This window comes from Alosa sapidissima, chromosome 23, assembly GCF_018492685.1.
Source record: "Alosa sapidissima isolate fAloSap1 chromosome 23, fAloSap1.pri, whole genome shotgun sequence".
NCBI classification, from domain to species: Eukaryota; Metazoa; Chordata; class Actinopteri; order Clupeiformes; family Clupeidae; genus Alosa; species Alosa sapidissima.
In genome coordinates this window covers 30,046,706-30,061,058 of record NC_055979.1, presented here as the reverse complement: position 1 = coordinate 30,061,058, position 14,353 = coordinate 30,046,706, and the positions used below count along the sequence as shown (strand labels likewise).

Sequence of the window (14,353 nt, the reverse complement as noted above, 5' to 3'; positions counted from 1 at the left end):
TGAAGTTTGTGTCCTGCATACTCTGCGTAGTACACATGAGGGTTAGTTTGGCGTGCAGTCCCCTCTCTTCGCATTTGAGTGTATGTAGGGGTCAACTGCGCTAGAGCACGCCTTACGACTCTTTCACCCAACCTGTATCCAGACGCTCTCAGCATCCCAGTCATCATTTTTCTTCCACAAACCGTTACTGCTGGTTGCACGAGCGAATCCACACCATGCTGTCCGAGCCACGCATAATCGTATTTATGGATATTCCTCCGTGCACAAAACTTAGAAATAGAGGAGATACTGGAACCCTTCTCCAGGCCATACTCATTCAGCAGAACCTCCCTGATTTGTTTGCACGAAAACCCACGCTGTTCCACTAATTTACGGATTAGAGCTTCATGCTCATCCAGAGCACTCACAGCGGATATAAAATACTTAACTTTTTCAACACGTGACATTTACCTGTAGAAAGCAGTACTGTAGGATGTAAACATGGCAGACTTCACTTTTACTTCATGACAGTCAACTTTGAATTGGATATTTCTATTGCGTTTCTACTAATCCCACCCTAAGCACTAGGTAATGGCCGAAGTGCCCTTGAGCAAGGCACCTAACCTACAATGCTCCAGGTTGTCACCATACCCTAATAACTAAGTAATAACTAAGTCGCTTTGGGTTAAAAAGCATCAGCTAAGTGTAATGTAATGCAATATACTAAATTTACAAGATATGTGACAATATTTACCACAGACACATCTTACTTCTGAGAAACTTTAGTAGCCATTACAAAAAGGTACATACAGGTACTGTCCATACAGGGGGAAAAGAACATGGGATACCTGTACATTATGACTAAGAGAGAAGCTCTCAGACACATGGTTGAACAAAAAAAGGTCTGTAGTAGCACAAACAAACCATACCAAAGGTCAATAGTAACACAAACATACCATTACTCAAATAAATGACATGACATCTCTGCTGAACAAGATTTAGCCATCACTAACAAGGTACACCGATTTGTGCACATTAACAACTGTGAGGAGTTCACTTCAGTAGTGCCAAAACATCACCCAAAAATCTCACAAATACCAGTTTACTGGCAAACATGGGCATCTGACACAGGATACAAGTGTCATTTTCATGTAGATATGTCTGCACGCATGGGGCACAGCCTGCCACCTGCCCACAGCATGCTGTGATGGCAAGCAAAGTAGTGGGTGTGTTTGTGCAGATTTTACATGCTACTGCCTGTCGGAGGCAAGTGTTAATAACACTAGATTGAGACAGCTCACACACCGTTTCCTTAACTTCACCTAATATTTCACATTGTTCCATGACCTGCAATAAACTAGCATTGATGCTACCAAGAGAAATGGATAGCTCCTCAAATTTTCCATCAACTTCTTCAAACACTCGGGCAGAGGACTTCTTTATTTCCAGTTCTACACCTTGCAGGCTCTCCAGCACTTCATTGTCTCCTGGATCGACCCTGAAAGAATTAAAAGCATTGCATAAAATCAAATGTATTAAATGCCTGTAATGATCTATAATGTGGTGTTTATGGTGACTGAACAGAATTAAAAAAAACAACAACTCTATAGTGCCAGTACAGGGATTAGTCTACCCTCATTCACACAGTAATACGCAAAGGGCTTAGCATTGCAGGTTACCTCTTCCGTTTGATGGTAGTGTCAAGCCTTCCAGACTTGGTTTTGGCCAGGTCTTCTGTTCGAATAGCATAGAATTTCCTGGTAGCCATTTTCCAAAACTCAAGGCCTAATATGGAAGACCGAAATTAATAACAATACAATCAAAGTTTTGTCACTTCTCCTAAAGAAACAATGCATTTTACTAAATAGTGTCACGTGTGAAATATAATTAACTTTGCATTGACATTGAAGGAATCTGAATAATATACTTGTAAATAACATTTTTTGATGTTAATACACTTCCCTATAATTGTTGTGTTCTTAGAACGCTGTTAGTATCAGACTCGAGTTTCCACGAGTGATTTGCTGACTTGTGTCTCTGTGCCTTAATTAGGTGTCAAGAGGTGTCTATCAATGTGCATTGGTTTCCTCCATTTGGTGTGTCTGAGGAACTCTCCCAGTCTTATGATTAACATACAGATGCTGTTTGGCACCCTCTGATCCTATTAGGAAGAAGATCTTTTGCCTTACAGTCCCCTCTACCATACAACTTACTATTGCATATTCATTCACGGCTGGTACCACATGGTGCGCCCACTTTTCTGTATAGGGCATTATATCCTTATATCCATTATATCCTTATTATATAGGGCATAATATCCTTTATTAGAAATGGATACTTGGAAGAATGGTGTGGGCAGACAGACATAGGAAGATGGGCATAGAAAGAAGCATGGATAGGCCTTGTATAGCTGGTTTGCTAGGCCTCTGCCTTCTGGAAGTGACGCTGGCTAGACTTTACTTTGCTTTGCTTTGCTGTGTGTGTGTGTGTGTCCATTGATCCATCAATGCAAAAAAAAACCTTGTTCCTGATGTTCTAACCACCATTCTGACTGAGTATCCAAACTTACCAGTATATTGTCAACTCTGACCTACCTCTTGTCTCAGGTGTGTCTGGCAAGGCGACGCCTTTGTTATCACACATGGTGTAACTGTCGTCAGAATTGAGGAAAAATTGATTACATATCAACCATGCAAGATTTCAATAGCTATACAAACGTGGGACAAATCTGATCAACTGATCATGCTTGACGCAACACAGAACCATAGAGCCAAGTCAACATCAATGTAGTCTTCAGAAATAAACATTAGGGCTTGGTGTATATCTCAAAAGCCAGATTTTGAGATACGTATATCTCAAAATATAGATAGATAGATAATATGACATGCATCGACATACTGGGTAGAGTATGACATGGTGCTATAAAAATGGTGTATGCTTGTGCGTGTGAGTATGTATTGAAGTGTAATGTATTAGGGTGTGTGTGCTGAGGGGTTAACATGTGCAAAGTCAGTATGGTGTATGTTCAAGGTTTGGATGGCCTGAGGATAGAAACTCCTCCTTAGTCTTTCAGTCCTAGCCAAGTGGTTACTTAGGCATCTTCTAGACCTCAGTGGTTTAAACAGTCCAGGGAAATCAAATACTCACTGCATTCTGACACTTTCCCAAAATCGTCCACTTCTGAGACATATATTGGTCTTCGGACAGACTTGGCTCTTGGAGTTGGGTTTTGAGGTTTGGTTGGGTGCGTGACACTGCTCATCCATGGGCGACAGGGCTGTGTGGGCGTCGAACTAGAAGATGGTGTAGTAGATGAGGAACTTGCCAAAACATGTTCTTTAAATGTCCCCAACACAGCAAATGAGCCCCTATCTCTCATGCGAACTGTTCCAAAGTGCCCTCTCTGGTCCGGGAAAAAGGTCTCCCCTGTGATGTCATCCTCTAGGTACAAAGTGTCTGGCACCACCTTATCAGGGAGGGGGGAAGGAAAGGGGTTGATGAGACTACACTTACAAATGACATGTATGACAAAGTCATAATTTTCAGAATGCTAAATCCAAACACACCTATCCTGCAGAATAGGCTAATTATCTATACGTCACACAACTACGGGACTGTAGGTCATCAACAATCTGTACTTTACTGGAGTATTAAAACTTTTGGAAACTTATGACTTTCAGTTCACTGCATTTCAAGACCACTCCACTACATTTAAAATGATCATGAAGTACTTGTTACATTGACAACAAGTGGTGGAAGCACTCTACCCCTAACTGACAAATAACGGATGCTTACAATTGGTGGATGTCAAGGCCCATTAAGTCAGATGAGATTGTAAGGTCTTTTTTGCAGGCCTTGCTGCTTTAACTCCAGTGTGAAGACTGTTCAATGATAATGAAATGTCTAAGCATTTAAGTTTTCTTACATTTTAGAATTGACGCTTTGGGGGCCATACACCGTATAGTAGTGGTGACCGAACACTTACGTGCAGTGAATACTACTGAACACTTAAACCTGATGGAGTTCACGACCCATCCTCCCCCGACACACACACACACACACACACACACACACACACACACACACACACAGTTAGGCCTACACTTGTGCACAGTTAGCCTAAACATCATTTGTGTGCTTGCTAAATGCACGTGTACTTAGCGAATTAGCATGCCATCGACACCTTAACGTTGACACAAGAAACCTACTGACTCGGGATTGCAACCTTTTAAATTACCTGAAATATCGCAACGAGTCGGTCCTGTGAGATGTCTCGAGCTGACATTGTTAGGCGTTTAACGCCTTGATGAAGGCTGAATTGTTGCTCCCCATCCATGTCCATCCATCTAAGAGACTGATAGCAAAGTACCAGTTCTGTTGGTAGTTTGAAATCAAATCGCCACCTTACGTAATACGCACCCTCAGCTTGCGTACACGACGTACACCATCCCCTCCCCGCACCCCCACATCGACGATGGTCCAGTCCAATCACGACATTAAAATGAAAAATTACAATAATGACTGAGGTTTATGTGTTTTTAATAAAGCAATTTTTCATTGTAAAAAGTCTGCCAAAAAAATCTAAACACAACAATTAATCCAATTTCCCACTTGCCGAGTACACCAGAGAAATGAAAAATTGAAATAACAACTCAATTTTCGCTTTGTGTCAGAAGGTGGAGCAAGCGGAACAATGCACTGCAAAGCGTTACACGGACCTTTGATAGCTGTTGCTTCTAAAACAAACACAAAAATAGTAGGCCTAGGCTAGACTACTTTGCACGTACCTTTGATGTTCGATGCAAGCTACAGGATCCTGTGCCATAATTTCTGTTACTTCTCAGGCGTGGTCTGGAAGGTCCTGAACGTTGAGTCGTGTTATCAGCTTTATAAGTTTGGTCACGAGATTTACAAGTTTCAAGTAACTTAATACTTTCTATTGTTAGGTGAAAGCAAGAATGTGTGTTGAAAATCCATATATTAACTAGAAATGCAATTCCAAGGAATTACCAGTGCATGAAAATGCTAAAGTTGTGATGTAAAATATCATGTATAGTTAAAACAGATAATACAGAGATGGTTACTACGGTGATGCTAGGATAGACATGGTGGTTGCATAGCTTAATAAAAGTTGATAGTTTAAAAGTAGACTGTTTAAAAGCTGAATGTAGATAGTTTAAAAGTTGTTGATAGACAGCTAGTTTAATAGATAGTTTAATGATAGTTTAAAAGTAGACCGTTTAAAAGTTGAAGGTAAATAGTTTAAAAGTTGTTGACAGACTGGAATTTGAATGAATGTTGATATTCAAATAGTTTAATGGCTGTGTATAGGTAGATATTTGACGATAACTGAAAGTTGGAATGGCTCTAATGTTTGCTAGCAGTTATGCTAAGATTTTTAACTATGCTAACCATGCTACTTAGCTAATGTTTTATAGCAGTGCTAGCAATGCTAACCTGCTAACCATGCTACTTAGCTAACGTTTTCTAGCAGTTTAATGAATGTTGATATTCAAATAGTTTAATGGTGATAACTGAAAGTTGGAATGGCTCTAATGTTTACTAGCAGTTATGCTAAGATTTTTAATTCTGCTAACCATGCTACTTAGCTAATGTTTTATAGCAATGCTAACATGCTAACCATGCTACTTAGCTAACTTAACTAACATTTTCTAGTAGTTTTGCTAAACATGTTAACTATGCTAGTAATGCTAACATGCTAACTATGTTAACCATGTGACTTAGCTAACCAAGCTTATAATTTTAGTAGTTATGCTAACTATGCTAATTAGCATGCTAGCATGCTAACTATGTTAACCATGTTACTTAGCTAACTTAGCTAATCATTTTTAGCAGTTATGCTAACTATGCTAACCATGTTACTTAGCTAACTCAGCTAATCATTTTTAGCAGTTTTGTTAAAAATGCTAACTAGCATGTTAACATGCTAGCATGCTAACTATGTTAACCATGTGACTTAGCTAACCTAGCTAATCATTTTTAGCAGTTTAGCAATGCTAACTTTGCTAACCATGCTAACTAGCTACAGTGGGTAGGAGTCATAGTTGATGAAAAGTGTTGACATAGTTGATGACAAGTTAAAAGTTGTTGATAGACAGCTAGTGAATGTATATAGTTTAAAAGTTGAATGTAGATAGTTTAAAAGTTGTTGATAGACAGCTAGTTTAATAGATAGATAGTTTAATGATAGTTTAAAAGTAGACCATTTAAAAGTTGAATGTAAAAAGTTCAGTAGTTTAATGGGTTACATTGTTTAACAGTGGATTATTGTAGTGAGGACTTTTATTTTGAAACAGTTTTGGGCAGAGGAAACAGTTGAATAGGATGTGTAGTCTTAATTGACCCAGATTGTATGCTTAAAGTCTGAGGCTGCAGGTGGCCTGAACACCTGCCATAGGATTCTAATTGCTTAAAGGGGTGGTTCAGGATTTTGGACATAGGACCTCATTTCCAAGTAAGCAAGTGTGATATTTATCAGTGGAGACCGTTTTCAACACGTTTCATCCAGTCGTTCTAATTGCAGAGTTCGCAGGTGCTAGGCTAGCGCAAGTCAACGGTATGTGCTAGCCTGCCACTAAAAACAGTCTTTCATCCAGTCAACAGACTGGATGAAACGTGTTGAAAACGGTCTCCACTGATAAATATCACACTTGCTTACTTGGAAATGAGGTCCTATGTCCAAAATCCTGAACCACCCCTTTAACTGCCGTATTATGATGTCACAATCGGCAATGTTAAGTAAAAGGTTTTTCTTTAATAGTTTAAAAAGTATAAAAGTTTCAAAGTTGAAAAGTCATACCAACCCGATCTGTTTGAAGACCTACGTAACAAAGTTTGAATGAAGTTTCTAAGTTAAACTGTTCAAGAGAAATAGCGTACGGAAAAAGTGGTAAGCGGAATAATAATAAGAAGAAGAAGTTGCCTAGGAAGAACAGTACAGTGCATTTTCATGCACTGTAATAACTTGAGACAGCTTTCTTTCTTTTTCAGTATTACAAACTCCTTAAAATAAGTTGTCAACTCACCTATACATGTACAAGTAGCAAACTTAATTCTTTTATGTCGAAAATGTTCTTCATTTTAAGTTTTGTCTACTAACCTCATGAATCATTTTTTAGAGTGATGGTGATGGAAAAGGCTGCGTCAGCAGCCTCCTCAGTGCGCGTCTTCTTCTCGGATCTTTATGGTTGCTCCGCTTTTTTCACAAGATCTCCGAAAAGATCTTTTGAAATAATTGAAACATCTGCAGATTTTGATACAATCTCAGTTAGAGAGGCTAAAGGGTTTTCTCGAATGCTTAGATCCCGAGTTTTTATTCCTTTTTAGACCTGTTCTAAGATCATGCCCCGTGTAGATGTGCTCTATGCACAGCTGCAGAAAAGAGCAATCGATGCCGTGGAGGCACACAGGGTTACAGACAAGTTTGTGGCCAACATGAGAACGATAGGCCTACGTGATGTCCCGTGCCTTTGTGCAAAACATACCGGTGTCCAGGGTAAGCGCAGGTCCGCTTCTACTTTGCACAAATTGCCTATGAAGTGTGTGACAATTAGTTACCGCCACCGACAGATTTTCATTCACTGGCCATTTGTCTGCCACCATCCTATTTGATAGTTCAAGCTTCCTCAAATTTTCCAAATCATTCCCCAAGGAGCTCGTAAAAAAACTGCCCTTTTACGTGTATGAGTCAAGTCAAGTCAAGTCGGCTTTTATTGTCAATTTCTTTACATGCACTGCTCATACAAAGAATTGAAATTTCGTTTCTTACTTTCCCATGCAGACATAGACATACTTTAAATACAGACATAGACATACTTTAGACATAGCCATAGCCATAGACAATAAAAAATAAAAATATACAGACATACCACATACAGACATTAAAGTGTGAGACTGAAATATAGAACATATATCAAAATATAGAAATATAGAACATATATAAAAAAAATAGAGGTAGTTGTGTTGTATATTTACATAGTCCTAGCGTAACCTTCTGACAGAGTAGTAGTAGCAGCAGCATTGTGGCAGAGTGATAAATAACATTGATAACATTTACATGAAGTTTATGAAGTTAACATTTTCATGAAGTGCTTGTGTGTACTGTATATTTACATTGATATGCAGTCATTTCAAGTATATCAGGCCACAGCCGACCAGCTGCCGGTGACCTGGAACTATGCCCATTTTTTTTCTAAACTTGATCATCAGACTCTGCCCCGCCTATTTGTCAACCCTGGAGCTGCTACTGCTCTCCACAGTACAGACACACATCCCACAGTACAGACACAGTACAGACACACACCCCACAGTAAAGACACACATCCCACAGTACAGACACACATCCCACTCTCCACAGTACAGACACACATCCCACAGTACAGACACACATCCCACTCTCCACAGTACAGACACACATCCCACAGTACAGACACACATCCCACTCTCCACAGTACAGACACACATGTATGGAATCTATATGATCTGCATCTAAATCTACATGCATTACATCTATGCACAAACACGAGCATCAACACCCCCACTGGGAAACAGGACTTATAAGAACTGGAGGGAAAGCAACAGGGAGAGAGAAAGAGAGAGAGAGAGAGAGAGAGGGAGGGAGAGAGAGAGAGAGAAATGTTAAAAAACGGGGGGAAATCCATTTTCTGCTGGTTTGCTATTACTGTAGACTTGTCCACTACACTGAGCAATGAGGAAGTACGAAATGCACTGGGTGAGATGGAGAGAATGAGTGGCTGGCAGGGGATGTCCTCAGCCTACAGAGCATGAGAACAGCGAGAGCCAACCTGTCCTGTGGCATCAAGGAAGCAAAAAAGGAATACACTTACAAGATAACCACCCACTTCAAAGACAGCAGGAACGCACAAAGCCTATGGCAGGGCATTCAGGCCCTCACGGACTACAAGCCCGCGCCACAGAGCTGTGAGAGCAACATCCCTCTGCTCAACAACCTGAACCGCTTCTTTGCTCGCTTTGAAGCACAAAACAGCACTTGCCCACAGAAGACAGAGGACACTTGCTGCTATCAACACCCGTAAGGCAACAGGCCCAGACAACATCCCAGGTCGTGCGCTGAAGGACTGCGCTGAGGAGCTTAAGGATGTCTTCACAGACATCTTTAACACTTCCCTGAAGCAAGCCATCGTCCCATCATGTTTCAAAGCTGCCACCATCATACCTGTGCTGAAGAAAACTGCTCCATCCTGCTTCAATGACTACCGCCCTGTGGCACTGACATCCATCATCATGAAGTGCTTTGAGCGGCTTGTCATGTCACACATCAAATCCATTCTCCCCCCCACCCTGGACCCCTTCCAGTTTGCATACCGAGCCAAACGGTCCACAGAGGATGCAATCTGCTCTGCCCTCCACCCAGCCCTCACCCACCTGGAAAAAAAGAGACTCATATGTGAGATTACTGTTTATAGACTTCAGTTCTGCATTCAACACCATAATACCACAACAACACATCTGCAAACTTGACAAACTGGGACTCAGTACCTACCTCTGCAACTGGCTACTGGACTTCCTCTCTCAGAGGCCTCAAGTAGTACGTGTTGGCAACAATATCTCAAGCAGCATCACACTGAGCACGGGGGCCCCCCAAGGCTGCGTGCTCAGTCCACTGCTCCTTAGCCTGCTGACGCATGACTGCACTGCAACCTACAGCAACAATCACATAGTGAAATTTGCTAACGACACAACTCTGGTGGGTCTTATCACCAAGGGCGACGAGACTCAATACAGGTTGGAGGCCAGGTCGACCTTCTGATCACGTGGTGCAGGGACAACAACCTCCTGCTGAATGTCAGCAAGACCAAGGAGACTGTTGTTGACTTCCGGAGAGGTCACACCCAACACCTGCCACTGACCATCGACGGTGCTGTGGTGGAGAGAGTGAGCAGCACCAAATTCCTGGGGGTGCACATCAGTGAAGACTTCTCCTGGACCACCAACATTGCATCACTGGCGAAGAAAGCTCAGCGCCGCCTCTACTTCCTGCGGAAACTCAGGTGAGCAAGTGCTCCACCAGCCATCATGACCACATTCTACCGAGGCACCATTGAGAGCATCCTCTCCAGCTGTATCGCTGTGTGGGGCGGAAGCTGCACTGAATACAACAGGAAAGCCCTGCAGCGCATAGTGAACACAGCTGGAAGGATTATTGGTGCTTCTTTCCCCTCTGAAGGACATTTACACCACCCACCTCACCCGCAAGGCAAACACAATTGTGAGTGATGCAAGTCACCCCGCTCACAATTTGTTTGATCCACTGCCCTCTGGGAAGAGGTACAGAAGCCTGCGCTCCCGTGCTACCAGACTCACCAACAGCTTCATACACCAAGCTGTAAGGATGCTGAACTCTCTCCCTCCTCTCCCCCCTCCACCCTCAGCTACATAACATCCTGGACTTTGGACCCACAATGGCTGCCTTGCACTACTCCACTTGCACTACTCCACTTGTACACTTGCACACTTTGCAACTTGTTGCTGTTGTCCTGAAAACACAACACACTTCTGCTGCTCTTACATAACTTGCACCACTATGCCACTTGCTCACTTAGGTCAAACAGAACTACCTCAGCCATTTATTGGCCTGACTTTTGCACTATTATATTGACTGTCTATGCACAATTGCACAATTTCAACCCAATTTTGCTGCTCTTATTTCTTCATTGTATGTGCCTTCTTATTTACTTTTTATTGTTTACTTGAATGTTATGTTTGTCTGTGGACCTAATTGGTAAAATATGTCTTGTCTCCCCCGTGGCATAGTGAGAAACGTAATTTCGATCTCTTTGTATGTCTTGGCATGTGAAGAAATTGACAATAAAGCAGACTTTGACTTTGACTTTGAGTGAAAGAGGCAGATAGAGAGAAAGAGGGAATGAGAGAGGTAGAGAGAAAGAGAGCAATGTACCTCCAGTAAAAGGTGCAATCAATGTGTAGTGTTTATTCAGATCCCCTATATAATACACACACACACAAACACACACACACACACACCCTGTTTATTCAGATCCCCCATATAATACACACACACACAAACACACACACACACACACACACCCTGTTTATTCAGATCCCCCATATAATACACACACACACAAACACACACACACACACACACACACAGTTTATTCAGATCCCCCATATAATACACACAAACACAAACACACACACACACACACCCTGTTTATTCAGATCCCTCATATAAACTTATGCAACCACAAAGCAACCATGCACGCACACAAACACGCACACATGCACTCACACACACTCACGCACGCACACACAGACACACACACACACACACACACCCTTTCTGCTTGTTGATTTGGGCAGTCTGCTCATCTGAGAATAGGCAAGTATGATTAATGACTCAGTGTAGTTGTGTTTGGCATCCATCAATAACTAGCTATCAACTATCAAAGGCAGCACTTCAGATTTCCTCAGAAAATACTCTATAGAACTGAACACACACACAGCACAAACACACACACACACACACACACAAACTCTCTCTCTCTCCAACCAGACTAAGAAATAAGTCTGCCTGATGAGTTGTGGCAATGTGTATTTGGAAATGAAGAGAAATGTGTAATGTGTGTGTGTGTGTGTATGTGTGTGTGTGTGTGTGTAATCTGTTTATGTGTGTGTGTGTGTGTGTGTGTGTGTGTGTGCATGTGTGTGTGTTTGGGGGGGGAGAGGTGGTATGTGTGTGTGTGTGTGTGTGTGTGCATGTGTGTGTGTTTGGGGGGGGAGAGGTGGTATGTGTGTGTGTGTGTGTGAGTGTGTGTGTGTGTGTGTGTGTGTGTGTGTGTGTGTGTGTCGGTGGGTGTGCTGACTGCTGGCTGCATACAGATTGGACATTAAAGCGGCCCAGTTTAGCCCAGGGCTCTCCACACATATAAGTACACACCTACATACATTACACACACACACACACACACACACACACACACACACACTTACATAAGGCACAACAACTGTGACAATGACAAAATGAAAGAGGGATCTGGAGGGAGACGATGGTGTGCCTGGTGGCGTAGCATCAGAGAATTCAATCATTTACTGGCATAGGCAGGTGGTAGTACAACTTGTGCCAACACAACACACACACACACACCTGAACCATGATTCTCAATTCTGTTGTGAGCTCCAACATAGCACAGGCACACCTGTTAACTCAGCATCTGAATGAACCTTACAGGATTATATTCCCATCACAGGTAACACTTTACGGTAACGGTATATGAATTATCATGAATTCATTTATGAACTAATTCATGATGTATGCATTACTTCATTTCTTTATATATTATGAATCATCAGGAATGTAGATGAGTTCATAGTCTGTCATTCATGACCTCATGAACCCTTATCTGCACAAGTTGGATGTTCTTCACCATTTAGATGCATAAGAATGAATGGACAGGGAACACACACACACACACACACACACACTCATGCACACCAAGCATAAGAATGAATGGACAGGGAACACACACACACACACACACACACACACACTCATGCACACCAAGCATAAGAATGAATGGACAGGGAACACACACACACACACATACACACACACACACACACACTCATGCACACCAAGCATAAGAATGAATGGACAGGGAAGCTTTTAGCTTTTAGCTTATCTGACTTTAAAGGGAAACTTAGCAGGATTTCCCCCTCTGCTGGAGAAATTGTGCATTATGCTATTTCAAACTGTAGGAAAAGATAACGATAAAGCACATGGATTTGTTTACAAGCTAGCGAACGGTTAGCATAAGTTTGGCAGAAAGTCACCATTTTCACCCGAACAGGTCATTTAACCATCCAAATGATTTCTAAACTTGTTTATTACGTTGAAATAGTTGCCAAGCTCCCCTTTAATTACACTTTTCTGTCAATGACAATGATCTATCCAACAATAACATACAGCTGTTCTCGCATAGACAAACTCACAGAACTAATCAATTCTAGTCAACACACACACACACACACACACACAAACACACATGTGCTCTGCCTACCAGCACACCAAGGGAGGTTCAGCCTGGTTAACCCTAACCCTGGGCCTTGTGCAACTTGAGACTGCTGAAGATGGTGGAGGGGGCCAAAGGGGAGGATGGATGGATGGAAGGCTGAGGAAAGAGGAGAGAGAGAGAGAAAAAGAGAGAGAGAGAGAGAGAGAATCTCAAGTTCATTGTAGGGGCCAGGGAAACAGAGAAACATTTAGGTTGTGCTGATGTTCCTGTGGCACAAACAGGTAAACATGAGTTAAACCCAGATAGCCTACACTGAGCCCTCAACCCTCCAACAAACACATACATACATAAACACACACACACACACACACACACACACACACACACACACACACACAAACTCATCAATTCATTCATGTGAATATATCTGTCTCTTCCAGACAGAAAGTTTTTTTTTTGCAGATTCACTTAGCAACAACTACTCCAGCGCGCACATTCCACAGACACACAAGCCTAGAAGTTGTTTATTTTACTGAGTGCTCCCATTCAACGGGTCCTTTACAGACTTCAATCTGCTCTTACCTTGTTAGTTTTGTGCTTTGTGTGGGTAGGTTGCTCTCCGGACGAATTTGTGACGTCGTTATTTTCACAATTTCACCGAGGTACAATGGCTCGCGCTGACCCAACGTCCTTTCCAAACAGCAGCACGATGTCTGTTATTCAGCCAAATCACAGCGCGTCCAGGAGCTACATTCAGAAGCACCGACAGATAGCCTAGCCTCTATTAAAACATGTTTAAACAGCGTGACTGTAAGTATATCAAATGTTTCTAGGCATTTGATGAATGACACGTTTATAGTCCGTATAGTCGATAGGCTACTTTAACGAAATAACGGGTATAGTAAAAGTTAACTGTTGATTAACCAATATAACAGTCACTGAGAATATCGCGCTGTAATTCACAGCATAATTCCGTCGGTTGGATATCTATTGTATAGATTATTGTATCCATTAATAACTCTTTTATAGAAAAAATAAGTTGTGATCTCAACTGTTTGCCTATTAATGTTTTCAATAAAATTCAATCATTAATATTTAATTGTGGTTAACTGGGTATGGCGATTGATATAATGGTTTCATCTACGTGCGTGTTTCCCTGTGTGTGTGTGTGTGTGTGTGGCAGAGAGAGAGAGAGAGCGAGAGAGAGAGAGAGAGGCGGCCCCCGCATTTGCTCATTATGAGGGGCAGCTGAAGTCCGACTATCCAAGCTATCCCTCCTGCACTCTGCGCGTCGACACCGACAGCTCCCATGAACAAAGCCGAGGAGCCTCCCTGGG

General features: G+C 42.0%; 1 protein-coding gene across 1 annotated transcript; it reads right to left on the bottom strand.

The window, feature by feature from the left end:
* Nucleotides 1-745: 745 nt before the first annotated feature.
* Nucleotides 746-4,399, bottom strand: LOC121698934. The gene is made up of 5 exons (XM_042081464.1): nucleotides 4,217-4,399; nucleotides 3,127-3,445; nucleotides 2,574-2,629; nucleotides 1,659-1,764; nucleotides 746-1,477 (listed from the first exon to the last, which is right to left on the bottom strand). Exons 1-5 carry the CDS (start codon nucleotides 4,319-4,321, stop codon nucleotides 1,431-1,433), a joined length of 633 nt encoding a protein of 210 aa, XP_041937398.1. The 5' UTR covers nucleotides 4,322-4,399; the 3' UTR covers nucleotides 746-1,430.
* Nucleotides 4,400-14,353: the final 9,954 nt, after the last annotated feature.